This window comes from Tympanuchus pallidicinctus, unplaced genomic scaffold, assembly GCF_026119805.1.
Source record: "Tympanuchus pallidicinctus isolate F22 unplaced genomic scaffold, pur_lepc_1.0 scaffold17, whole genome shotgun sequence".
Classification (NCBI taxonomy): Eukaryota; Metazoa; Chordata; class Aves; order Galliformes; family Phasianidae; genus Tympanuchus; species Tympanuchus pallidicinctus.
Genome location: NW_026294690.1, coordinates 8128024 through 8155894, shown reverse-complemented (window position 1 = coordinate 8155894; position 27871 = coordinate 8128024). Strand labels below are relative to the sequence as shown.

Genomic DNA, 27871 nt, shown 5'->3' with positions numbered 1-27871 from the left:
ATAAAGAGAGCGGACGGAGGGGGAGCAGTAGCCGCAGCGAGCGCTGCATGGAGCCGGGCGGGGGTAGCGTGGTGGGCGAGGAGTAGAAGGCGCGGGCTGTCGCGCTCGCTTTTCGGCGATAGGAGAGAATGGCGGATGCCGCGATCTCCAGCGGCGGCGAGACGGAACCGGAGCAGCATCAGCGGACGGAGAAGAGCGGCACGGGCCTCCTCGGGGTGGAGAGCAATAGAGCGGGAGCCGCCGAGGACGCCGCACAAAATGGCGGACGGTCTGAGGAAGCGCTGCCGGTGGCTGCAGTCGCTGCAGAGGACGAGGTCCACCCAAACCTCATCACGGCCAGCAGCAGCCAGCGCAGGAGCAGCGTCCCAACGGCACGCGACCAACAGCCGCCGCCCAGCGACGTGTCGGGGGGGCCGCCCCCTCTCCCTAAGCCCCAAGAAGACCTGCCTGTTAGGAGGAACTTTCAGATCCCCAGGAAGAACAGAGAAAAGAAAGGTTGTTCCTCCCCTTCCCTCCTTTCTCTCCTTCGCTTCTCTCTTCATCTTATCCGTTAGGCAGGCTCTTTGTGCACCTCACACAGCTGCATGCAATCCTGCGGGTGTGGAGGAGGCCGTAGCACAGCTCGGAGCAGCGAGGCTGCTGGGGATACGTTTTGTGGCACCAGAGAGGCTTGTGCGTTCTTTCGTCTCCTCACCCCTCCCTCTTTTCCGTTTGTATTTGGCCATGAGGAGGAGCAACCCATCCCGGCTCGAATCTCAGACCGCTGCTTTACAAAAGACGGACGAGGCGGACGCGATCCGGGCGGGCTGGAGCGCTGGTCCCGGCTCTGCATCTGGAGGCGCACACAGAGAAGATGGTTCTCTGGGAAAGGACGCGTGGTTCGCTTCTCTTCCTCCTGTCCCCCTCTGGGCAGAAGGGGGCTGTGATCCTCGGTAGGGTCAACTATCGCACGCTGAGAGGCTTTTCGCTTCAGTGCGGGTGCAAGGAAGGTGGTTCTTGTCGAGTGAGATTCCTCACTTCGCAGGCAGGAAACGGCCTTCCCACGTTCACGTGCCTCGTGTTGGAGGTTTCCCGGCGTCCTCGGTTGGTTTTCTTCTTTTCCGGTGGCTCTTCTTCTGAAAGCCCGTGGTATTTCTTGCTTTTCGTAAGACTCCACTGGCCTCTGCCTATCTGGTTGTTGTTAAGTGCTGCTGTAGATATGTCTTTCTCCCCAAAACTTGTTTCAGTCCTTGACCCGTTACGACTTGGGGTCAGTGTCTTAGTATCAAAAAATAACAGTTCACATAGGTTTCTAGTTCTTCAGAGAAGAGTCTAATATGTAACTTGAAATGCTTTCTTCTTTAAGGAAGAGATGAAGGTAGGTTTATTTCGTTATCCCATTCTCTCCCATATTTGGTGTTAATTTTCCTTTTCTTCTTTTATTCCCTTCTTCACCATCCCCATTTCTTGAGGGAGCGTACCACTGGCAGAGGACTGGGTTGATAAGGAGGAAAAAAAAACACCCAAAGAACCAAACATTCAGTGCTCATCTGATGGAAAAGTGTCTGGATAAAACATGGTGTCCCTATCTCAAAACCAAGTTTGATTTTATCTGAATACCTTTAAATGTAACTCAGAAATGTTTAGTACTAGAGCACAGACATTTGAAGTTCCTTTCTAACACTTGGTTCCAGTGTGAATGAAAATCTATGAAATACATTTGTACATCATACGATTCATCATTTTTCTCTGCACCACCATTTCTTAAGTGCGCATAAGGCTTTAAAGTAATGTAATTCAATCATCAGACTTGGAGACCTGTCCTGCTTTACTTCTAAAATTGACTTCCTAAATTTAAGGTTAACTGACCAGTTCTTGAGGTCTCACTTTTTAGTATACTGGGTATACCTTCTTTGCCTTCCAACTTCGAGAAGCTTTTTGGAAGCTTTGTCTTTCATTATGCTGGTGATGCCCGAGTACAGACTTCATCCTGCCTACAGCAGTTGCAGGCTTTAATTTCTCATGATGGCTCTATTGGTCTTTTCCCACACGGTACTATATCAGTACTGTGAGGTGATGCTTCCTAGGCAAGAATGCTAAAAGTGGGCAAACATGGAAATTGGTTGCTTGGTCTTTGAGAATCTTTTGGAAGAAGATTTAACAGTACGTTCTTCATCGTAGTGGTATGTGCTTAAGAGATGCAGAGTAGCAGTACTCAAATACATCTTTTAAAATAAGAATGTAAGTGTTCCCTTTTGGAATAGCTGGTTTGGAAGCTTCCTCCAGTCTTGTTTTGGAGTAGCTCTTTTTGTTTTGCTTTCAAAGTCTCTGATTTTATTCTTGGATGTATCATCTTGATGGGTAGCTATTAATTATGTAAGAGTGTTACGTACAAACTATAAAATCTGTTCAGGATAAAATTAATTTTAAGCACGACCAAGTACTTCTGGAACAACTTCTGATTGTAAAGAAAAAAAAAATCATAGGAAACAGGATATATAGTTGCTTGTTCAACCTTTCTGGAATTTATCTGCAGCTGTATTTGGAAATTAGTAAGGAACTGAGAGTCAGTTGTGGAGAAGTGCATCTGGAAGACACATACTTCTTGAACCTAGCTGTGATATGTTGTCACAAAATCTTTCTTCTTCATTCTTTTTTTTCTTTCATAGTGGAATAATAATGGAACCAAAGCCTTATGAAAGATTGGCACTGGGATTTTTCTTCGTGTGTTTGTGTTTGTTTGCCTACTTAAAAGCAAACTGTCCTTAAGTTGTTCTGTTTTCTTGAGTGTGCAGTTTAGTAATAGATGGTTAGGCTCTTTTGAGTTTCTTAGTGCTTTTTAATGCAGTGCTTAGAACTTGCTTCTCTGGCCTTTTCTAATTATCTGATCTCAGATGTCTAATCTGTCTGGGACTTCAAAGATCTTTTTTTAATGGTGTGAGGAAAAAATTGTTTCCAAGATAAGCCACTGGAAGAGTGTTTCTTGCTTTGCTGAATGAACTTCAAGATACCGGTCCTGTTATCAAAGCGCTGTTGCCATTGGCTTATGGGATTGCGCAGTGGTAAACGTTCAGCACTTACTGCTGTAGTGGGCCAGGTTAGCAGATTAGTGCTGTTTCTCAGACTGAGTGGGGAGGAAAAGGTCGTGCTCTTGTCCTTGAAAGTCCAAGTAGTTCTTGCTCAGAAGACTAGGTAGTCCCTTTTCCACTTACCAGCACTTGGTGGTACGTTCTGCTTTATCTTTTTTCCTTCTAATCTTTTGTATCTTTGAGCTGAGTATCTGCTGTTCGCTATCTGCTGTTTCTACCTGGAGTTTTCATTAAGGAGTCCTTGTGATAAAAGGAGAGCAGCAAAAGACGTTTGAAGCGGAGAATAATCATACAACTCCAACGTTATGCTTCATTTAACAGCACTGATTCTCGATCTTAGTCTTAAGAAATGAAGATTTTGGAAAAATTGTCCTTCACTTTTTTTTAGTAGTGGGTACACTTGTTTGTTGGTGCTAACAATCTGTAGGTGACTTATCTTCGCTTATCAGGACTTCTGAAATGGACTGTAACTGTCCTCCTTTTCTTTGTATTCTGACTTAAAACAAAAACCTGCTACCTCCAGACTCCATTTTCTTAAGTTGAAAAATCAAGCAGCTGTAAAAGAGAAACTCAGCGCCTACAGGGAATTACACGCATCCAAACACACAGTCTAACATTGCTCCCAAGACAAAGTACTGTATTTAGTAAATGTAGTTTCTACTTAAAAATACATACCTATGTGCCAGTATGCTGAGTGGAAACTAAATGGAAGTGTTGTTTATTCTAACTTTTGCAATACAGGCTGACAAAAACCATTATAACTTATTTGTATTTGTTGTCATGACTAGCGTGCAGTACCTTTTATAAATTGCTGCTTAATTTACACAAGTCAGCAAAGGTAGTAAAGCATACCTACATGATGTTTGCATGGTGAAAAACAAATACACGCATTCCTATTCTTTCAAGCAGCGTAGGGCTGGAGATAAACTTGATAAAGTCATCCTTTGTGTGTACGATCTGGTGCCTGGTGTAGGCCGTACGGTCTGGTGCTGCTCAGTTTTTATTTCTTGCTTCTGAACTCTGTGAGTAGGGACCCTCATGTAGTGACCGTGACCCTTCAGCACCAGTGCTTAGGCAATCTCAAGACAACGGTGGATATAAAGTCTTGTTCTTGGACTGATTTTGATCAGTGGATGGAATCAGTCTAATGTCTTAGTTTCTGCCTACCCAGATAGGAAAAAGTGGAATCTCAAAGTGACTTAAAAATATTTCAGTTTTAATCTGTCTTTGTTACAAAAGTAGCAGCTGCACTTATAGCTTCAGTAGTATTATAGGTGAAGTTATATTGGATAATTCTTGTTTGGTGTATGCATTTGGAGATGCACATGAAAATACAGATATTGCTGAATAATAAGTAACAATAGCAATAAAGCATTCACCCTTCTGAGAAACTTAAGAATAAAAGCAACACTTCTGTTTATAAAGAGAAAAAAGGTTCCAATGGTACTGTGTTCTATAATTATAGGAATTTAGCCCTTTCTTAAATCTGTGGAGCGCTGCTCGTATAGTAGTGCACAGTTCATCCTAGCTGTAGAACAGGGAGACTTACTCTTTTCTAGGAAATCTGTCTCAGTTCACTCGTTAGAGCTTTACACAAAGTGAAGGATATTTGAACACGTGGGGATGCAGTAGACAATGTTTGAGTTTATGGCAGGATCACAACTGAAGTCATAGCATGGCTCTTCTGGTTCTGTGCGGGTGCTGGTGAGGTATGGCACGTGGTAATGAGTCACCAAGTCGTCCTGTAAGGCTTTCTGCTCTCCTGGTTCAGCAGTAGGAAGTGGGCTGGGTTTGGTGGAGCTTGCATTTCTGGGAGGAAGAGGTGTGCGTGGGGATGGCGTGTGTGGTGATCATTGTTCAGGAAACAGAAAATTACCAATGCCAGCTGTCTTAGAAGGGGAGCTGGTGGTATGTGAAACCAGTGCTGTGTGATGCTAAGATGGATCGGAGGGGTGTTTGTCTTACCATGGAATGGGTGGAAAAGGACCATAATGATCATCTAGTTTCAGCTCCCCTGCTGTGTGCATGCTGTGCTTATGCAGATAAGATTGCATTGGCAGTGCTTTTCCAGTGTGTGTATTTCCTTCATAGGTTTGCTTTGTGTCTTAATGGTTTTTCTCTAAAAGCGTGCTTAATCTTAACAGTATTACAGAAACCTCAGAAGTTCTTCCACTTCTGGTTATCTTTCCTCCCGTATTGCTGCCAGCCTTTTGAGAACTGAGATGTAGCTGAAAGGTTTTCTAGATAAGAATGGTTTCTTAATAGCTTTTAGAGCTGTTTTAAAACCGCTTGTTTGGTGTTGCTGGTGTCGGGATGGTTGCTGTGTTTTGATGGACAATACTGCCTCACCAAGTGGGTGCATGAATGCAGTTTTTGCTGGACAGTACAGGTGTGTGCCAGAGCTGTGCAAAGTTGGGCAACACGTTTTTCTGGAAAGTAAATTTCAACAATAAATGAAGGGATTTAATTTTAAACTAGTTATTGTGAGGGATAGGGCTATAAAGAATGAATGTGTGCAGTGTGGTTTTCCAGTAATAAGAGATTATCAGCCTTCTCATAATAAAAGAATTCAAATTTGTTCTTATTTTGCGTAATTACCATAAGCAACAAACAAAAATTCCTTAATAGTTCTTAAGATTTGTTTAGCTGTGAAATTGTTTTTGATGTTTTTATTAGAACAATTTGTTGCTTGTTCTTAATTAAGAGCTAATGAATTTAATTAAAGTTTTGTAATTTAGTGTTTTGCAGATTAGTGTTTTACTAGATTTTTTTCAAATGTAAATTGAGACGTTGAGGTGCTTCTCTTAAAACCTCTCGAGAACTGGCTGTTGAGGATTAATATTAATAACATGTAAAGAAACTTTTTTTTAAAGATGCTGTGATTCTTGGGACTTTTAACTTCAACTTTCTAGCCTGAATTCCACGTTTTGAAGGTAATATAGTGTTAAAAAAAATACCTGAAATGGACCATGACTGTATCTTCATGCATTTCCTGTCAACAAACTGGAAGATGTAGAATTTTTTAAGGTGTATATTGGTGCTTATTTTTTCTCCTTGTATTTTATAGCACTCTTTCAGCCAGTAGCTGTGGGTTCCCGAGAGTTTGATGATGTTGTGAAGATTCTGCATTCATCTTACTTGGAACCCAGTTCAGTGTCCAATTTTAACTACAAGAGAGCCAGCTTAGTTCACAATGAGCTGCTAGAAAAGGAGGTAAGTATATTTCTGTTTTCTTTATGGTTATGGTACAGATCAAATCAACTTCAATGCTTTTTTTGAGTTTAGAAACAAAGACCCAAAGAGTATTTTCTGCTTATGTGCTTCTTATCAAATTGCAAAGAACATCCCTGGGAATGTAAGTAACAATTCCTCAGGCAAGTTTATTGCTACAAATGTATAAAATTTTACTTGAGATATTCAGTGAAGAAAAGAAAAATTGTGTGAGGGATCCTTTTGCTCTGTGCATATTTTGTTTTTAAAATGTTGTTGATATTACTTATTTTTAATAAGCTGTAAAGAGGCTGTAGGGGCTTATAAAGAAGTTACATAGTCTTCTTTGAATGGTTTGATTCCTCTATGGAAATTTATGATTGAAGTACTTTCCTGCTATGAAGTTTACTTAATCTTTATCAGTTTCCAAGAAGTGCAATTTAAACAAGTTGGTTCCTTGAGCACAGTAAGTGAAGATGCATGGTTAGCTTGAAAGTGGAAGTACTTCTGCTGTGCCTTATCTTGTGTTTCTTAAATCCAGTCTTGGCTGTCTTCAGTGAGTTTTTGGTCCCCTGAAATCTGTTTCAGATTTCATGTATGGAGTGACAGAACGTGCAATTGGTTTGCTCAAATTTTTGTCTTGTGAACTCTGAAGTATATTCTGCTGTTACACCATTTGTGTGTTACAGCTCAGGTGTGTATCAGCTATGGAACCACCTCAGTATCAGGCAGAGCTACTGAAGTACGTGCACTGTGTAAAAGAGTATCGTCCTGTTCTCCTAAAAAGTGAATAAGGGTTAATCCTGGAATTTCATAGGTGATATGGAAGGCATTGAGCTACATGCACTTGTTGACAAGTAACGTTAAAATATTATGCACAGTTGCATAACTATGCACTGTTGCCTACTGCAATGCACAGACTTGCCAGAAGATGTTTTCCCCTGTCTCACTCAAAATCGCCTTTTGATTGGTTTTGTGCACTTGGATCTGCTAATGTGGATGGAGCCTTACAGCACTGACAGTGCAGTAACCTGTCTGTATGTGCTAAGAACTTACTGCCCTATGTAACTTAAGAACTTGCTGTAGTTCACAGAAAAGCGCAGAGAGCTGAAATTTGATGGTCGCCAGGATAAAGAGCTTTCTGAAACCTATGCATTTCTGATGGTTGATCGAGCTCAGGTAAGAAAACGTAACTGTCTGTAACCTTTCTAAATTTTTAATTGAGCAGTATTTTCTTTAACTGGATATTTTCAGCACACTTGCTGATCTTTAAGCTACTCCTGCTACATCCAGCACTGGAAGGTGTAGATGGATGGAAAGGATGCAATATTATTTCACAGTTTAAATCTTTCTTATTGTCTGTTATTTGTGGTGCCATTTTTATATGTCTTTATAAAAGTATATTTTCCTTTCTGATTTATGGATAGATTTTTCTGGTCTGTGTGTGGGATTTCTAGTAATATTTTTATTTTTTGAATAAAAGAAGAGCTTGCTTAGAAGTTATTTTTATAATGGAAACATGCATAATTGCCTTCCTGCTTTTTTAAAAACAGACTGAGCAGAGGTGATCTGCTGCTTTCCTATGTATGCACAAGATTTAGTTTCTGTTCAGCCATACTTTTTTTTAATGAAAAAGATGGAAAGGGCTTTTTCTGCTACTGTAGAGCCAGGACTTGTAAGTATTCGATCATATGGCAGGTTAGCATCTGTGTTGTAAATCAGAAGTGTCTTTAAAGCAAGTAATGTTCAAAATATGTGTTTAAAGTTTAAGATACAGGGAATGTGTTGTGTCTGTGGGTTGTTTTTGTCATTGCTTTTAGTCCAGCTGGAATTCTACTGTTGTTCAGTTTATCACTCTTTATTCTATTAGTGTTTTGGCTTTCTTGTTAGACCTGTTTAAAAAAAAATGTCTATTCTTTTCAGATCCAAAGCATATGTGAAAAGGGGCTGCAGGTGGGCCACTCCAAAATAGCAATTCTCGGCAGTCCTTCCATGGGTAACTGTCTTTTGTTGTATGTGCTGATATCATCAGTATGGTTTAGCAGATAAAGGTGATGCAGTTACTGGTTTAGTGCTTCTCTTCAGGAATATCACATGTGGGCATTTTTAGCCAAGTAAACTGGCGTCAGAACACTGCTTTGTAACTCTGGTTAAAATCCTCAGTTGTGTACATTTTAATTTTCATTGTATACATTCTGTATTGCCAGTAAAATTGTGAGGCCAAAGAATTCATCCAATCTTTGTCTCTTTGTGCTCACAAGCATGAGTGCTTTTATGACTGACTTGTGAGTACTTTCTTAATATGTATCTGTATGGCCTCGGACCACAACGCTCGTAGTGATGTGGCTGTACTCCTTTGTAATTGACCGTTTGGTCATGGCCGTTTTCTGCTGTGGTGCACATAATAATTAATACCACACATGTGCGATTAAATATTTCTTTTGGTGTCTAGGAGTTGTGAGTTGGGGATGTGCCTTTGTTCCTTTTCCTGATCTGATTATGAAAAGCTTTAGTGCCTTGTAACACTGCTTAAACTTCAGCATAATGTGCTTTTTTTTGGTTTCTGATACTCCTTTCAGGTATATATATCTCAAGGTATGCTGATTTATTGCAACCCAATCCTCTAGAAATTGGAGCAACTGGAGATGTGATTATTTTTAAAGTAATAAAGGTAAATTTATGTTATCTGGTCATGAAGGCTTGTAGTGATCAGTGATGCAATAAAGGTGGTTTTAGCTGTACTTACTGAACCTCCCTTCATACAAATACCTGTTTACACAGAATGTAGAAACATACCACGCTTAAAATTCAGTGTGTACATTGAGCTTAATAAAGAATAAGAAATGTTTATGAAGGGGAAGAAATATATTGTTTTGTTTTGCTTTTTTTTTTATTAAAGTATGGAAAGAATGTATTCTTACTAACATTTTTTTCAAAACCTATTTTCTTTTGCTTGCTTTTACTTCCTGTTACATGTGGAATGCTTTGCCATTTTCAGGGAAGAGCTTATGTTTACAATTCTTCTGATTTATTACAGGGAAAAATGAAGAGTATATATGACCACATAGGTATGAAAGCAATGGAATCAACAGTAAAGAGTGCTTTAGATCCAACACCAAAGCATGAGTGTCATGTCTCAAAGAATGCACATAAAGTAACCTCCTTGCTGGCTTATCGAGCGTACGAACTTACTCAGGTAGTAGAAACTGAAGGATGTGTTACCTTACCTCAGAACTTGATTCAAACAAACCCCAGAATTATGGTTGTGAATTGCCTGAAGCATAGCTAATGCTGAACACCTAAGTAGTTGTATCTAATACTTTAACACTACAATCTGGTTTGTGTGTATTCACTAGTAGCCCACAGCAGCCTGTGTTCAGTTACAGAACAGTATGTCAGTCTCTTCTCTTTCCTTTATATACACATACCTGCTCTCAGACTTGATAGGAGAAGTCTCCTTGAGAGTAACTTCCACTTTTTTAGATGTGAAAGTTAATATTTGGCATAATGAATTTCAAGCTATTAATCTGTTTCCATTTCTTTACATATAGTTATTAGTATATTTTATGATACTCCTGTGAAACAGAATGCATCTTTCAGGGGAGAAGGGTCACGAACTGTCAGTGTGTAGAATCTGGTTTACCAGATTTCTAATTTAATGCTGTGTTCTGTTCTTTTTCTAGTACTATTTTTATGAATATGGCTTTGATGAGATAAGGCGAAGACCAAGGCATGTCTGTCCTTATGCTGTTGTTTCTTTTATTTACAAAGATGAAATTGTGCAAGCACCGAAATTTCTGCCCCCATCAAGGTAAGCTAGGAAATGAATTTTTGTAAGGCTGCATACAACATGAATTCATAGCCTGCAGTAATCTAAACCAGTCCTAAATTATTAACAGTGTTGAAATGAAAGGATGTGTCCCAAGGAGTTACTGTACTGTTTCTAATGCAAAATGAGAGATGATGAACTGGTTTTATACATCAAGCTGGCTAGGAAGCAGTTCTGCTGCTCTTCTCATCTACCTAACCTTCTTTACTAAGTGGAATCCACAAAGGAAGTTTAGTAGAATAAATGTAGAGTTGTAATGGTGTTCACTGCAATATCTTGTTTGGTATTCAAGAAAATGTTCTGTATGTTTTATCTCTGGACTCTTCACTGCTTGTGGAGTGACTGTCTGTGTTGATTACAGATAGAATATAATACCTGTGCTGGTAGGAAGGTATCCAGTTGTGGGGACTGTAGCATTTAGTGTAACAGCAATTATCAGGTATCAGAGATAAGAGAATCTTTTGTAACGATAGCTTGAGTTTGAAGAGTGTATTATCAGTTTTACTATTTTAGACTGGTAGGGTATCCTTAGTATAAAATCTGGTATCCAGAAGCTTCTGTCTCAGGCTAGTAATTCAGTCTCCTTTCTTTTTGTTAGATTGAACAGCTTCAATCCAGATAGAAGTACAGGTAAGAATGAATTGAAATGTATTACTTTGTGATTGTAGGCATGGAAGGTAATGGCCATTTTTCTCAAGCCAGAATGATTGCTTAGTTATGTTGAATTTGTGCCTAGCTTTTATTCTGTACTATAATGATTGCAGGGATCTCTTACTAATATCAGATGATCTCACAGACTCCTCCTGGTGTATCTTTTCTTACCAGAATAAATCAGAACTGAACAAAATCCAAAGCTGGTTTTTTTTTTTCTTTTTCCTTTTTCCACATTTAGTATGGCAGGAACAGATCTTCTGTTCACAGATCTGCTTTTCAAGGGTACTTCAAATAGTAGGATCCTCAACTGCTTTTTTTTTTTTTTTTTTTTACCATCATTCAGGCAAAACTTTCATATGTGTAAAAGTGGTTGGCAGTTAAGGTAAGGAAAGAGGATATCGTTGCACAGAGGCTGGTAACAAGGATGTGTTTGTGTGGCCATGTACAGGTAACATACCAACCTGCTTTGCTCTGCTGAGATCAAGTCAAAACAAGATAAGATTGCAGAAGCTTTTCTGGTTATCTTTTGACATTACTTAAGGTTTGCTCTGTTGTTAGCAGGAAGTTTCCCTAAAACAGCTTTAGGAGCATCAGCAATCACTTTACTGCCATTTCCTTTCAGTCCCTCCTAAGTGGTTTCACTTAGTGTTTCTTTTTGTTTCCGTCTTAATTTAGATAAATATAACTATACGTTATGGAGGGGACAGCTCTGGAATAAAGGCAAACTTTTATGCCATGTTTCCTTGAAGTCAGCAGTACGTGCTTTCCTTCCCTGCAAGCTGTGAGTATAATTGTTAAAGGAACAACAGTTTAAAAAATTGCTGTATTAAAACTTGTTCTGATAGACTAAGCAGATTTCAGGCGTATTCAGATGAAAAATACACTGTGGCCAGACACTTCAAATATGTTAAACTAGATAGACTCCTGAGTCAGGAATGCCCAGAGCTGCTTTTAAGTTTGTTCTCACTACTCTTGTCAGCCTTTGGATTTTTCTTTGGTGTGTTTTTGTTATTTAAGTGACACGTACTCTTTTGAAACAATGAACACCACTGGCTCACAGGGCAGCCTGAGGAACTGATTTTTACAAGTGTGTATTTGATCATTTCTTTGCCAATAAGGATTGGATTGTGGAGATCACAGAAGAGGAGACTTCAATTGTTTTATTTTTCCACAATCCAATCCCCCACTCTTTCTCTCTAGACCTGAGAAACTCGACCTGGAAAAAGCTGTGAGCATTGACCAATTGAAGAAGAAAATATCACCACTGTTGTTCTATAAAGAAACTTATGTAGGGGCAAAAGAAGGTAAATTGTTCTATATGAATCTTTTAAATGTTCACTGAATTTGAATTTTATTTTATTTTCTTCTTCTGACTTCTTTCTCCTCTCGTGCCGTGTCAGTGTTGAGAAATGGAATGTATAGTAGCCTTTATGAAATCGTGGAGAAGTCCCGTTCTGGCAGTCACTTGGAGGGATTACTTCAAAAGCTGGAAAAAGAGAAACTTGTAAGTGTAGCAGATTTTACTTTTCCCTTTTGAGAATCATTTCAGTAATTAAGAGGCATCCTGGAAAATTTATGATCTTGTTGGTATTATGAAGCTGACGCTCTCCAAAACAGTGCTTATAGCACTTCTCCACCTATACTGGAGTTAAGCTTACAGGCAGTGAGAGTATTTGTAGTGAGAAAATGTCTTTGGTTGTTTGATGCAGTGTGCTTTTTTTTTTTTTTTGGCCTTGAAAACAGGTTCTTGTAAAACCACTTATGGACAGAGGATTTCTTCTTCTTCTTTCTCCTTGGCAAATGGCATCCCCTTATGGTATGCATTTTCAGATTGGGTGGTTGGGGTGGGGGTGGGTGGGTGTGAGGGAGTGTTGGTTCTTCTGTGTTTGCTTGTGCAGGGCAGTGTTCCTTGTTTTGTTCGTTTTTATGGTGTTCCCTAGGGGTCGAGTTATCTTTGGAAGCACAGAGGGTCTTCTCATTCCCCACTACTCTTCTTTTCTCATTCTAGACCAACAAACTGGACGATCTCGCATGTTAAATGCATTGTTTTTGTTTCCAGAGCCCAGAGGTGTAACGAGCTCAGGTAAGTTTTTTCACTGCTGAGATTGTTGTCTATGGGCTCATTTAAATGTTTATATTCTGCTTAAGACAGTGATACATCGTGTCAGTGTAAACCAGGAAAAGCAATTTGTTATGGCCAAGGTGGTGGTTTCTTGCAGGGAGCTGTTGTGTGATAAATCTTGGTAAGCTTCTGGAGTGACCTTCTGTAAGGGATTATAAAGTGATTTAAAGTGAAAATGGTGAGTGTCTGGATTTGGGCTGCCACGAAGTGATAAAAGTGATCAGTTCACAATTATAACCAGGTTGACTTTTAAGCAGGCTTTAAAAGTAGGTTACTTGATTTCCTTCTGAGCTCTTGGGTTATTTCTGCAGTCGTTCCAAATTGTTTTTCATTACGTATGCATAATACAGAATATTGCTAACCAGTAGTCATTTATTTATAGCTTTATGATTTGATTTTAATTGTGAATTCCCTTTTCTTTTATGGCAGCACAAAGAAGTGTTCCATGTGGAACACAGAAAAACTCTACTACTGTGACCTTGCACGAAAATCAGATCATTCCAGAATTCACAAAGTTTATTCAGTCTCTACATTTTGCTTTAATCCAGTCTCGTAAAGATGCTAGTGCTGATTTCAATACTGTTGTGGAAAAGTATATAAATGAGTATTTGAGAAGATGCCATAGTGGCTCTGGAAAATACAGAGAATTTGTCTTATATCGATATGAATCACGGTTGGATGACAAAAAATTTCTTTATCCCGCTCCAAAAAATAAATCTCACATCGACAGCTGCTTGCAAAACTATATTTTCAGTTGTGCAGCATATCAGCTACCTGTTTGTAGAGCTAGGGAGCTGATGGATGGAAATCGAAAGCATCAGCAGTTCAGTCCCATCTCAGATTATGAAGCTCTAGAAGAAGATTCTGAGTTTGGGAATGTGAAAAGTGGGAGAAGAATCCATGCAAAATACGAAGCAGCTGCTGCCAAGCGAAAGTTCCCTCATCTTGGGGATTATGATCCAGATAGACTCAAAGACCTCATTAACTTAATCCAGTGTAGGAAAAAAAATGTAGGTGGAGATTCTGATTCTGAGGACCTTAGAAATAAAAGTGGACTGAAAAGAAAACTGGAAAGACAGCCTGAAAATTTGCCAAAACACTTAAAAATGAGTGAATCTTCAGAGAACAACTGTCAATATGAAGGTAAGAAGCATTTTGTTTGAAGTTACTCTTTAGCTATTGTAATGCGCAGAACACCTGTGATTTAATCTTAGAAGATTTAATATTTCTGTAGTTCAATGTGTGATGCTAATAGAGATGTAGGGTACCTCTTCCTATAAGACAGTTTAACAGGAAGGAAGACAAACTGACAGACTTCACCAGTTTGCTTAGCTATTTAACTGCCTGAGACTTTGCAATATGGAGTGCTAAGCGTGCTTTGATACCCTAATGGCTCTGTCTGACTTCAGGCTTTGCTCTGATTCCTTATGGCTCCAATGCTCTGTATTAATAATCAGTAAATGTTGACTGATTGTAAGCTTGAGAATAGTTAAGTTTTGAAATAGGGACTAAGGAAACATCCTTACAGTTTTGAGACATAATTTCTTTTGTACATGACATCTATGTACATGCAAACCTCAGATAATTGTCTTTAATATTATGTCAGCCCGTAAGGTGTGCCCTTTGTCTGTTCCATTGGGCAGTGATACAGCCTGCTTCAGAAGAGGGAGAGTTGGGAAGAAGTGTAGCATGAAGAAGAGAGGGGTGTGCACCAAGCTGCAGTTGTTGTGATGTTAGGATTAGTTTGGAAGATGAAGAGATTGAGTTTAGAGAGCAGTTTCCCTTTTGACAGGTGTGTGTAGATGGGGAAGACAGAGGGTGGATTAAATGCTAAATCACAGGATTCTAATTTGGAAGCACATGAAACTTGAGAGTCTTTGCACATTGTTATGTAACATCAGTGAATGCGTTTCCACCTGGCTGTAATCAAAACAATGTCTGTTTAAAACTGAATTTTGACCTAACATTTGTCAGAGGTACCAAATAGAAACATCAGTGGTTTGAATTTCCATGTTTTTGTATATCCATGGAAGTAATTTGTCTTGCCAAAATAGTGCCTAAAAGTACTGAGAGCTAAGTGATTAAACATGATTAGATTTTTATTAGCTGAATAGCATTTAAATAATTTTGTATTTCCATATGTGCTGAAATGAGCAAGAGGTTCATCAGATGCTTAAAGTTCTTTAGCTTGTCTTTTTCAAGGATGAATAAATACATGTGGTATGTGTTCCTTCCAGGGGGGGTATAGAAGAACAGTAGCCCTGTTCTAAGGCTGTGTTTGGTAGGAATAGTAAACTTTTTAATCATGCTTCATCTAAGATAACTCGTGAGGTTAAAGATAAACACCTGTTTTTGGAGCAACTGCAGTAGGAAGAAATGAAGTAAATGTTTTGCTGAAACTAATCAGTGATGAAAGCCTTGTGATATTCTTCATCAAATACGCAGGTTGTGTGCTGGGAATTTTGTTTAAACATAAAATAGTGTCATATTGAATGACCTGAGAAAACAAAATTACTTACCTGGGGAGGCTGTTAGCTTTAGAAACCTCTATCAACATCTTCCTGTTTAAAAATTTTTATTAAGAAAATAAGTGTGTGTTTGCTGTATGAATTGTTGTTAATGAGTGAGACTGAGGGTATGTGTAGGTTTTTGGGGTGCGTGTGCCTGGTTTCAAGACTCAGTAATGATTGCTTTTCTCCTTTGTTCCTTCCCTAAGGGGGCAGAACCTCAGAGCCACCACAGACGGTTTTCTCCATTATTTCTGGTCTCGGTGGACACGATACTGACTTGAGACATCAGGATGCATCTGACCCTGCTGTTACTGACACACATGGCCTTGTTAAACTGCTTTTAGAAACAATAGCTAATTCAGGACACTCGGATTCATCGTTGGCACGGTCTGTAAATCAAGCTTTAAGACTAAACGCTGATGAAGTTGAAGAGGATGTGAGACAAAACTATGAATATGAATCCATTCCAGCACAGGACAAAGATGATCGTGAGCTTCCTGACGCTGCTCAGGCTGAACCTGTTAACTTTAAGGACCCTCAAAGCCCTGTGATGCTGGAGAGTGATCCTGCTTGCTTACCCTTTGCTATCGATGTTGACCTGCGGTTTCCAGCCAGTGAAGTAGGCCTTGAACACACACTTGTAAAAGTAAGTGCAACTGGCAGTAGGTTAATGCTGTTAACAAATGTACTATTTTCCTAAGTATTATGAGAATGAATAACAAGACCTAATTTTTATATACATAAGAGCTAACTTTTCTGTGGAGAAGCCTTCCTTTTTGGTAGAACATACAAAAAAAAAAAAGTAAGATATTTATTCCTCATTCTTTGTCTGTAATAAGATTATAGTTAAGAGGTTAAAAGCAGCCATGGTCAGTCTTCCTCACCTTATTTCCTAGTAGGTGTAATATGCTGCTGCTTCGGCAGTAGGAAGCAAAATTCATGTTGTTCTGTAGCTGACTGCTGTATATCAGTGTTTTTTCATGTTTGCTGAGACTAAAACCTTGCAGGTGATTTTGGCTTCTGTAGTACTCAGGTGTTTTATTCTGGCTCTCACCTTGAGGGAGGCAGAGGCAGACAGAGAGGTGTCTGTGTGTGTGTATATATTTTTAGCAAAAGGAACAGGTGAACTGTTGCTGTAATAGAGCTCAAATGCTGCCTTTCACCTTCCTCCTCCTAAGGGCTGGTTATTGATCTGACTAAGGCACTGGTATTTTCTGAACCTGTAACAAAGGTTCATTTGAGAGTTCTTTCTCTAGTTACTGCCTAGATGTTGCTTTTCCTGAGAATTGGTTGTAAAGCATCAGGAGTCGCTTTTGCTTATGGGCTCTCGCAGTAATTTGAGCAGGCCATTAATGATTGCATACTATTTAGCTGTGGGGCTCAAAAATCCACTGATGGCAGCTCTGACATTGTTCAGTGTTCATAGCCATCCTTTGCTTATGTTCCTGTATTTTCCTTAACCTTGCAGACGTGACAGGTGGTTTGAGTGTGACAGCTTGTTTTGATTATGAAGTCCTTTTGCAGGCATTAAAGGAGCTTTTTTTGACCAGGCTCCTCTGGATCTAAGTCGAGATCCTTTCCTTCAAAGCTTGTGCTTTGAACTCTTCTCCCTTCTCCCACAAATGCAAACCAAAAAAATAAGTAAGTTGGTCAGAGACAGTATAGTTCCAAGACTTCCTTCGGCGTATCTTGTTATAGGAAAGAAACTGAAAGAAGTTGAGCCACACTCTGATATTTAGAGTTGGTTGTGGATGTATCTTGCACAAGCGCAGCTGTATAAGGAAGTAGAACGAGAACTGTATTACATTTTAATAATAGCACTGTCTTCTGTTGGTAGAACAAATTGGCAAAATCAAGTCAATTGTCCTGGTAAACTCAAGGTGCTTTATAGATTCTGGAGTGCTTTTAAAAATAGCCAAAAAATAAAGCAACAAAAACCCGCACCACAATGGTAACAGCTTACCTTAGATAACTGTTTCTGTGGTTTGTGGTAGTGAACTTTCCTAGTGATGGAGCTTCAGGAAGTAATTCTTGCTGCATAACCATCAGCCCTTCATTTTAGTCCTTGCTCCAGTTTTGGGAGTTAGTCTTGGCCCAACTTTTCCGAAGTGTATTCCACTTCCTACTTTATAGGAGCAGACAGGAGAGTACCACTCACTTGTGAACACAAGTGAGAATCCCCCAATCCTTACCTTTCAGTCCTGTACTTTGGAGAAGGAGTTGTGCTTGTTCCTGTCTCTCTGGTGGTGTCTGGCAGAGACAAAAATGGGCGCAGTGGAGGATACATCATGGTTCTGCAGATACTGAAGTTGATTGGGCAGTTGTCTTCTGTTGGGAGCAGAGTTTCTGCATGCCTAGTTCTCTTTATGTGCCTTCTTGGTGCAGTTGGGTGGAGAAGACGTGTTCCATGCATACTTCTCACAATACTGTGCAACTTCAGTTAGACACCCTTTCAAGAAAGCCTTGTGCTTAGGGATCAGAGTACCCCAGTTGTTCACATTTCTGTACAGAATGGTTGTTCTGTGGTCTCTGTTACTGATACTTCCACACAAAGCCCAGTTTCTTAATTGTGAACAAGGAAGAGTTTGTCCTACCTGTGTTTGTGCTCTTGCCTTTGACAGTCTGGAATGCTAGGTGAATTTGGTTTACTTACGAGTTTAATACTATTTGAAGATTCCTTTAGTCAGCTATCAAGACAACAGCCTAAAAATGGTGAAGGAGCAGGTGTTCTTTTTTTCTTTTCTCTTCTTTTTCCCCTCCCCTCTTTTTGTTTCTTTCCCCTTCTTCCCACAACTTCTGTACTTTATGGCATGTGGTTATTTACTTTTGCAATCTTTGCTGATGGTCTGTCACTGCCTTGGAAAGAATTGGACAGATAAATGAAATGCAGCAGTACCTGGTGTCAGCATTTCTAACTTTGACTTGATTTGACCAACAGCAACATTTCCAGTGTGCTGGTGAACATGGGTCGTATCATTAGCTGTTCAGTAGATAAAGGCTTAATAAAACAGCTGTAAACTGAGAATTTGTATCTTCTAGGAAGCAAGCACTGGAAGTGTAAGTAGCTTTGAAGACTACAGTCCCTGTCCTAGTACACCTGTAGAACATGTTTATCGCAGGCATCACTCCAGCTCAAATAACACAGAGGTTGCAATGCCCTGGAGACTTATTCCAATTACGGGTAAGATGGCTTTAACTGTTACCTTGCTGCACATAGTGAAATATAACATATTCTGAGGGTTTGTACATTTCGTAGATCCCATTCTTGGGGCACCTGTTGGTACACAGGCATGCAGATTTCGATGCAGTTGTTCCTGCTATTTGAATAATAAACAAATCTACTGGATGAGAACAGCCACTTGTGGAAAAGTACTTCTTTGGGTACAGTGATGTAGTTCAGAAATGTGAATGCCTGAGTACTTATGTGGTGAAGTACATAACTGTTGGGAATTCTGCGTTTGAACTCAGTGTGTTTTGCTGAAGGATAGGATTGATGAGTAATTGCAACTAGTAATCAGAAGTCATGAAAAATGTGTTATCCTTACAGAAAGCTGTCTACTTCTTACTGCATCACATGCTTCCAATAGAGGCGCCTTGAAGTCTTTGTATCTAAACATTTAAAACTTAAGATTATACAAGAAGCTTCTTGTTCTAGTTCTTGATGACTCAACAATACCAGGTCTTGGGAAAACATAAAATAATGGATTTTGAAGGGTGTGGAAACTGGCGTGTAGGAATAGACGAGAAGTTGTAGATTCAGGGCTATGAATTGAGGCCTCACGATTAAGCCCACACAGACTGTGTTAACTGCATTCTCTGAGTGAAAACATACTTCTTTCTCATCTAATTTGAGGGACCTGGAGATCTCTGACACTTGTGATGTTCATCTGGTCATGTAGCTCTGTGGCTTCTTCGTGTGCTTGGCTGAGAAGGGAGGAAGGCAAGGAAAATAGGTTTCCTTCTACAGCATGCTTAGGGTTTTTAAAGAAATGATAGCTTGATGTTCTCTGTGTTTTCTTTAAGGGCTTGAGGACTGTAAAATTGTTTGGATAGGCGGTTATTTCTTTTCCTGCTACTGGCTTGGCCACTGTGCGTATCGGCAGATGTGGTTACAGCTGCTGAGCTAGCTAGCACGTGAATACAGGATGTGGTTCTTGATACTAGAGGGGTTCTTCTAGAAGAAATTTTCTTCAAGATCTTCTGAGAGGGGAAGTGCTATTTCGGAGGTGAAAGAGGTCGTCTTGAGCATGACTGGATTTGAGTTTCTGGAAATTAGCTCTCCCTGCAATAAGTATTGACTGGCTCTGTAATGTGATCTTGTAGAAGGTGCAGCATGCAAAGAAATTCTGCTAATGCTAACTGCTGCTCTCCTCAGGAGGGATAGGAAAAGATCAGGAGGACCAGCTGGAAAAATATGAAGATAAACAAACAGGTGAGAGAAGAGTATGTGCTGGGGGATTCCGTATGTCATTACAGCCTGAACTACTGAGCAGCTTTTATTCTCACCTTAGATTGAATTTTCATCAGAAAGCAAATCAGTAATGTGCTGTTCAGCAAGTGGTCCCTTTTTACTGAAGTACATCAAGAAAGCTATAGAAGGGTCAAAAAGCCTTTAGTGTTCCGTACAACTAGCACTTTTAATTGGACATATGTTTCTATTTAGTGTCTTCAAGAGGGCTTTGAAATCCCATTTTAGAAAATTGATATTCTGTAGTATAACTCAAAGGCAGGTTCATTTCTTTCTGAAACTGATGGCTTTCTAAAGCCAGAGGATGTATGTGTTGCTTTTTTTTGGTTTGGCTTTATAGAAAGGAAGTTGTAGAAAGGAATTCAGAAAACATCAGTCTTCCTCTTTCATTCTTGCACAACAGCAGAAGAGCAAATTAGTGATCTCTCTGTTTTCTCTTTAAATAAAAACATTTTGATACAGAGCTCCTTGTTCAACTGACTTAATTCTAAGAACTCTTAATAGTTTGTGACTTGAAGTGTGAAGGGGTTGTCTCGCATGTACCCTGACAACATCAGGAAGTGTTGAGGAGAGTTGTTCATGGGTTCCCAACTCATTTTGACTACTTCTGTATCATGTTATTGCACATTTCTTCATGACTGCATGATCTAAACTTCTGACAACAGCAAGCAAACCTCAGTCTTATTTTTGAAGGCTAACTTGTGCGTGTTTGAACTAATGCATCCTAACTTGACCTTGATTCAAACTGGGGGCTGTTCTTTGAGATGCTCAGCAAAAAATGGTGTTTGCTCTTGCTTGTACCTTCTCTTGTAAGAAAAGATTAATACCTTAATAAATATTCTCAAAGTGAAGGCTTTTGATGACATTCATCTTAGATGCTAAAAAATAGGATGCTTTCCTTATCATGTGTGTTTTGAATTTGATTTCAAAATAGACTCCAGAGTGGAGATGCTGTAGAAAGGATTCTTCTAAGCAGTGAAAAATCTGAGTCTTAGTCTGCAAGAACAGTAATAAGCTCTTAAACTGCTCTTTTTTCTAAGGTTGCTTTCTGGTAGGATTTTTTTCCTGTTTATTTCACATATTTGGTTACAGCATATTACTGAGGAAGAATATGAAGTCATAATTCGTGCTTTAAAAGCTGTTGAATTCTATATTTGTGTTTTACTACCTGCTGATGCATTTTTTTTTCATGTGTGCATGGAGACCTGTGACCCAACGGTGTATGTCTGTGAAGGGCACTGCCTTCAGGAAATTCTATTTCAGTCAAGGCAACTCTATTACAAAATAAATTTATACAAATACATTGGAGTGGTATTTATATCCAGCAGCATATCTTTCTGTTAGAAGATCTTTGCAGTTTCTTTACAGGTCTTAATCTCTTCCCTTTCTCCTTCTCTCCTGTCCTCCCCTCCTCTCCCTCCCTTTTTGTTTTTAAAGCAATATTTATTTCCAGAAAACTAAATAATAGCATTTGAAAAAAGCTGATCAGTCCAGTATGTGTTCTTAGTGTGCATCGTGAAGACTTTTTCCTAATCCCATTGTTACAGAAATTCTTAAATAAGCACGAGTGAATTACGTGTTTCTTCTTTCACTGGTAAAATTGGTTTGTAACTGCCTGTAACAAAATGTAAGATGTTACATGAAAATAGCACCAAATTTAAAGCTATAACAATTTCAAATCTTCCTGCTAAGAGTTCCTTATAATACTATTTCTTAATTACAGTAGTGTAGGTTAGTAAGTGTTCAGTAGCTCAAGTATCATATCTATAGCCTCATATATATCATATATAGTAGCTTACATCTAACAAGCTCAAAGTGAGTTACTCTGTTAACATCATGATCTGATACTGAATTTCCCTAATTCTTCTAAACTAAACTGACGTGTGAGGCAGAGGAAGGTGATGACAGTGCCTTCTACTGAGCCATGAGCACTGTGGACTGTTAGAAGAAGAAGAAAAAATGAGCTCAATCCTTCCAACAACCACTGACAATTTGAGAGAAGTGCAGTTTCTGTCTACTTCTTGGAGAGAGAGCTGCCCCTTAAATGAGAGTGAGGAGGGGCAGATCCAGGCTCCTTCTGGTCACTCAGGTGCCCTGCTTGGGTTCGCCCTGCCTTCTCACCTGGTGCTCAACCATTGGCTTAGGCTGTGACCTGGCAGTTCTGCTGCAATATGCTGAAGTATGCTAAAGTCACAGAGCAACAGAAAACCAGGTTCAAATTGAAATTGCCTGATTTATATCTGTTCATAGTGTTTTTAAAGAAAATAGAAATTTGCTTTGACTGGAAGGTTGAGCTTTGAAGAATGAAGGAAGAACATGTAATTTTATTGATGAAGGAAATAAAATGGAATACTTCTGGTTTCTGTAGAGGTATGAAGTAACTGTGAGGTGATGTTGACACCATGCAAAAGAGATCCTGCTAGTGGCAAATGTTTTCCTTTTAGATGTGGATGGGCTTCAGATTAGGGAGTGCATTTAACTTCTAAATCTGATTCCAAGTCAATTCCAGAAGAACACTAACTTTTAAAAATGGCTAATGCTGTTTTGGTTACTGCCTCTGCTACAGAAATCTTCTGGTTTTCTGCTTATAACTTTGTTAGATTTGAAGAAACAAAAACCAAAAGCCTGTATTTTTTAGGTTGTGCTGTATCTGCTGTCACTTTCCAACATGAGATGATGATGATGATTAACTCTTCCTGTATAGGTCTGAAATCACCAGAAGAACCGCTGGTGTGTTTACCACCAAAGGATGCCTTCCCTAGTGACCCCCGGGTAATAAATAGACAGAGAAGTTATGATTATCAGTTTCCATACTCTCCATTTTCAGACACACAAAAGGGGACAGCAGAAGATGGACTTTATACAAGACAAGTGGAGAAACTTGAAGATGAATGTGAGCTAGCAGATCACCCTTTTACAACACAGCATTCCATAAGTGCAATAGTAGAGACTGTAATATTAGAAGAATACAGTCTCTTTGTAAAAAAGATTCAGGAAATTTTGCAGGAAAAAAATATTTCTTATGTGAGTGGTATGTTCACACCAGTCATCTTGGGCCAAGAGAGGATAATGAGATTTTCTGAATATGTATGTTTACAGACATCAGAGGTTTCTGTGCAAGAATATGTAGAGACACTGAGTGAGAAAATGAAGAGTGTTGTTTTGTCCTCTTCGTGCACCAGACATACTCCATCAATTTACTGTAGTCCTGCATCAGCAGAAGTAGTTCAGAGTGCTGCACCAAAGCCTCCACCCAAGGTGTTACCTGTCTGCAGGGACTCTGACACGACGCTGTTAACAGAGCCGTCGTGTAACAGTGTGGTGGAAGATGTTGATTCTGTTGAGCAGCAGTCAGCGAGCTTGTCCATAGTGAAGGAAGAAGTAGAACACGTGAGTGCTAGAGCAGAAGCTATGCTGACGTCTGATCAGACACCTTCCAGTGGTAATTGGATGGAGTCACCAGAAAAGACTCAGAAATCCCCGGAGAACTTAAACATTTCAAACCAACCAGCTCTTTCTGATTTTATCAGCCAGTTAAAACCTGAAGTTTTTAACAGTTTGGTTGAAATTATTAAAGATGTACAGAAAAACACTGTGAAATTTTATATTCATGAAGAGGAGGAAAGCATTCTCTGCAAAGAAATCAAGGTAAACGTGTTCCATTTCAGCCTCTCTGTAGTGTTTAAATAGAGTGGTGTAGCTTTCAAACCAGAATTTATAAAACTGGACTTGAAACAAAAGGGAGTCTAAGATTTGTTTCACAAAGGTTTGAATTGTTACAGTGAATGGCGAAAACAGGCTGCCCTGCCACAGTTCTTGTTTGAGGCTGTCAGACAGTCTGTCTTGATTTGGCATTTACCTAATTCTTACTTTTTGAAAAGCAGAACTGGTTGGAGTTTGGGTCTTTGTGCAGGTGCAGCCAGAAGGGTTAGGCTTGTGGGAGGACGTTTTTGGAAAGAGTATGATGACATTTTCACGTCTCCTTGCTAAGATGTTATGTGTGGTGGTGTGGGTTTGTTTTTTTTCTTTTTTTTTTCCCCTCTGGTTAATTGTCCGGGTAGCTTTAGAGATTGCTGTTATTCTGCATTTAAATGTGCAAGATGGAAGTTGAAGTCATAAAAATTCATGTTTTCTTGAAACTTCATGCAGTCTTAATAGACTGTCAGCTGGCCACATCCGTGCTACTCTGTAAGACTGACCAACCTGCTAAAGCAGCCCGTTCCTGTGTTGCGGCATCCTTCTGCTTAATGCATCAGAAAGACAAAAATAGTTGTCTCTCTGGAATTCACGTGAATGGGAAACTTAATAATGTTGTCATCTTCTGGAGAATGCTTTGGCTTAATGAGCTTTTCCCTTTCTTTTTTTCCCCCTGCTATCTCCTTCTGTGGTGTCAGGAGTATCTTACTAAGTTAGGGAATACAGAGTGCCATCCAGAACAGTTCCTAAAAAGAAGAGCTGCTTTAGATAAACTGTTGATAATTATTCAAAATGAAGACATCGACAACCTCATCCATAAGGTACTTCACATAAGTAAATGTGTACTACAGAAAAAACTGTCAAAGCATAGCCAGAAGAACTCACTGTGAGCAAGGCTACTCTCTAAATATTTAAACAACAGTCTGATTAGCTGCCTTTTCAAAGAAACAAAACTGTGGTCGTGTCCAGTCCTATTAGATCACATACCCATAACTACTTCTAACTGCACACTGTTGGTGATGAATACTTCTGGTGCATTTTAGCAATTAATACTTTTTCCTAGTCCTTGTTAAGTTCTGTTTCTAGTTCTCTACTGCTGTAACAGCAAGCGAAGGCAGCTGTTAAAGTGACGTTAGGTATCCCTGAACCAACACCTGTAATGTTTTTGGGAGCACCCCCTAAAGCAAGAGATTAAAAATAATTTTTAGATATGTTTTAAAGTTTGACAAGAAGATTCTTCATCTATTTTTTAGCTACAATCTTTGTTTTCTTTTCCCTTGTGTACCTCTTTGGATTTTTAAACAGGTACCAGGCTTAGTAACTTTGAAGAAGCTTTCTTGTGTCAGCTTTGCGGGTGTCGATAGTTTGGACGATGTGAAAAATCACACTTACAATGAACTCTTCATGTCGGGTGGCTTTGTTGTGTCAGATGAATCTGTCCTTAATCCAGAGAGCATCACAACAGGTAAGTGTGATGCTTTCTGGAGCTTTAAAAACACAGAACTCTAAAGATATGAGAAAACTGTCTTACTCAGAGATGATGTGAATTTTTTGGAGAACCTGAATCTTTCACTCACTGGCCTGTCTGGAGAATGTGTGAACATGGAGATCTTGGCTTTTGAAGTTTGTCTACTGTGTATACAAGGCCTTTTATTCCTTACTCAGAACCATGAATAATGTGGTAAAAAAGTTACTGGAAATCTGTGTTCTTTCAAATTTTCTATATCTGAAATTGAATATTTATCTTTAGTTACCAGATCTCATAGATATTTTAAGAAGGCAGATCATGCTGACTGAATCAGCTGTTTCGAAAGCAGATGCCACTGCTAGACTTCGAAGCAAAACCTCTCTGCTTTAGAATATTTTTGTTGGCTAATCATCTAGGAATAAAACCTAAAGTATTGGGGCAGTGCTCATAGTTGTGTAACTGCTTTGGTGAAAACTCAAAAAACCAAAATATCTCTCCCCTTTTATGTATATGTTGAAACAGTGTTTTCACTTTGCTGATTGTGAAATTTATCTCCTGAACAGATAAACTAAAACAGTTCTTACAGTTTCTGGAGGATCTCAGTACCCCAGATGGAAAATGGCACTGGAAAGTCCACTGCAAAATGCAAAAAAAACTTAAAGAGCTGGGGAGGTAAGCAGTGATCTTTCATACAGTTGCTAAAATCTTCAGCTTTAGTTACGCTCTCAAAATCTTAGTGAAGTAGAACTTAATGTTATGTTCATCTTTTAACTGAATTTTAATGTTTAGAGTGACCTTACATCAAATGTCTGATATTTTTTTCCATCACAGACTGAATGCTAACGCCCTGAGTCTGCTGACCCTGCTGAACACCTATCAGAAGAAGCACTTGGTTGAAATTCTGTCTTACCATAACTGTGATTCACAAACTCGAAATGCACCAGAATTAGAATGTCTTATCAGGCTTCAGTCTCAAAACATACAACAGCGACACGTTGTCTTCTTAACAGGTTACAAACAAATATGACTATCTTTCTCCCTCTTACGGTAGTAGTGCTAAATCATAATACAAAGTGTCCTTCTATGTATTTAGAAAAGAATCTCAAGCCACTTTCAAATTATGCTGATAATGGCATAGTTGTTGCTACTGTCGAGGACTTCATGCAAAATTTTACAAGTCTTGTTGGGTATCACAACTCAGTTAATGAAGAAGACAGCCCATCTCCCTCTGCTCAGGAAAGACAATCAGGTAATACATTAAAAACATTCATCGTTTCTTCAGCTAATTAGAGGTGTGGGGTGGAGGTCCTTGAATTAGTGTCTTTGTGTAAATGAATGTGAGAGATTGTAAAGAAAACCCAGCCCAGCTCTTAAGCTACTGCTTTAAATTAAGGGGGAACAGCAGCGGGGATGGAGCACCAAAGGACATCTTAAATACAGAATTACAGGCTAACAAGCTATCCTGGAAAGCAGGCATATGCCAAAAAGGTGTGGCTGTCTGTTTTCAGAAGGATAAGCTGTCATCGTTAAGGTGGCTCAGAAACTAGACAAACACCTGAGGTAGCGGGAGTTGTAGTCCTGTAATTGTCTGATCAAATACTGACCTCCTGTGTAACTTTAGATGCTGTTTTGACATAAACCCCATTGGAGTTGGGGTTTCCCAACACTAAACATGAACACAATGCTCAGAAGCTTTTAGCATCGGAATAACTGGAATCAGAGGGTTAAGTGTGTATGTTGAGTAAGTGAACAAGAGTGGCAGAAGACCAAGACTTAAGTGATACTGGACTTGCAGACCTGAAGCATAACACTCCGTGAGTAGTGTGTAAATTTTCTAACAAAAGTTTGTATTTCAATAGAATAGGAATTTCTTTTTCTTTTTTTAATGCAGTTCATGTAGAAAATGATGTAAAGGATGAGGAGGACATGTCTCTGGATTCAGGGGATGAAGCATCACAAATAGAAATCTACAATGATGCCTCTAAATATGATACCCATTTGGAAACTTTGCAGACTGAGACCGAGAGCTCACAGGGAGTAGATGCAAAAAAGAGCTGTGTGTCAGAGTTATCTCCTGAATCACAAAAGAGTTTGATGGAAAAGTCTTCTAAAATTGACATGGAAGAGAGACAGCCAGTTACTCCGGTTTCTACAACGCGCTCTGCTGAAGGAGAAAAACACAGTTCAGTTGAACGAGCTCCTTTCAATAATTTCCAGGTTTACAGCAGACCATTAAACATGTCTCATCAGTTCAGTCACTTTAATGTGCTCACCCATCAGACTTTCCTGGGAACAACGTACCCACCTTCTACAAGTCAAAACCAAGAAGGGGGCAGTTATTTTCTATCTGCTTACAGTCAGAGCAGGGATACAGAGAAATCGTCACTGCCTGGTGGTTGGGATAAAAACTGTGATTCTTCCAGGCCATATTCAAAACGGAAATAAACTTGTCTTTTTTATAAGTTGCTGTGGACTTCCTGTTTCTAAAATGTTGGATTAACAATTTCTATTTTATTCTGGAACAAAACATTTCTTGTCCTTTATCTCAAAGTTTTTTCTGATCTTATTTAAACCGTGATGGCCTGCACCTGTTGGAAGCATCTGAAAATTGAAATAAATATATATTTTTAACATTTATTGTACTTGAATTATCTTGGTTGTTGGCACTTTTAAGTTTCTACATTTGTATTTGACCTGTACATAGGTTTCAGTTTGAAGTCTGTTTTAATGTAAAATTGAATGTTTGCCTAAAATATATGAAATGGCAAGTTTTTTTAACTGTAAGTATCCAATTCACTTTTCCTTACATAAATATCAAAACGTATGTATTTATTTGACACAATTTT

The 27871-nt window shown here is 39.2% G+C and overlaps 2 protein-coding genes across 5 annotated transcripts in view; one reads left to right on the top strand and one right to left on the bottom strand.

The window, feature by feature from the left end:
- TASOR (transcription activation suppressor) lies at positions 1 to 27656 on the top strand. 4 transcript variants are annotated; one of them, XR_008205721.1, is made up of 24 exons: positions 1 to 495; positions 6136 to 6281; positions 7365 to 7457; positions 8202 to 8274; positions 8858 to 8949; positions 9316 to 9474; positions 9962 to 10089; positions 10706 to 10737; positions 11437 to 11542; positions 11962 to 12065; positions 12162 to 12265; positions 12505 to 12577; positions 12770 to 12844; positions 13313 to 14026; positions 15600 to 16039; positions 18433 to 18574; positions 19769 to 19825; positions 22566 to 23509; positions 24256 to 24378; positions 24863 to 25022; positions 25589 to 25697; positions 25857 to 26035; positions 26119 to 26839; positions 26917 to 27015. XR_008205721.1 is itself a non-coding variant. In XM_052678969.1 (24 exons), the coding sequence occupies exons 1-24, from the start codon at positions 129 to 131 to the stop codon at positions 26661 to 26663; spliced, it is 4593 nt and encodes a 1530-aa protein (XP_052534929.1). In that variant the 5' UTR covers positions 1 to 128; the 3' UTR covers positions 26664 to 26955. The 4 variants fall into 4 exon arrangements, 3 of the variants coding, with proteins under 3 accessions (XP_052534929.1, XP_052534926.1, XP_052534928.1); XM_052678969.1 differs by having other exon boundaries at positions 26119 to 26274; positions 26647 to 26955; XM_052678966.1 differs by having other exon boundaries at positions 4 to 495; positions 26119 to 26274; positions 26917 to 27656.
- Positions 27097 to 27871, bottom strand: part of CCDC66 (coiled-coil domain containing 66) — an 18850-nt gene continuing 18075 nt past the window's right edge. The window contains exon 19 of the mRNA XM_052678970.1: positions 27097 to 27189. The gene's annotated coding sequence lies outside the window, so the exon portion shown is untranslated. The remainder of the gene's footprint in view (positions 27190 to 27871) is intronic.

Excerpts from the sequence above, each read along its gene's own strand:
- TASOR (XM_052678966.1), top strand. The coding sequence starts at position 129 with ATGGCGGATGCCGCGATCTCCAGCGGCGGCGAGACGGAACCGGAGCAG. Across the intron at positions 8,950-9,315 it reads TTATTTTTAAAGTAATAAAG|GGAAAAATGAAGAGTATATA; the intron begins GTAAATTTATGT and ends GATTTATTACAG. Across the intron at positions 25,698-25,856 it reads AAACTTAAAGAGCTGGGGAG|ACTGAATGCTAACGCCCTGA; the intron begins GTAAGCAGTGAT and ends TTTCCATCACAG.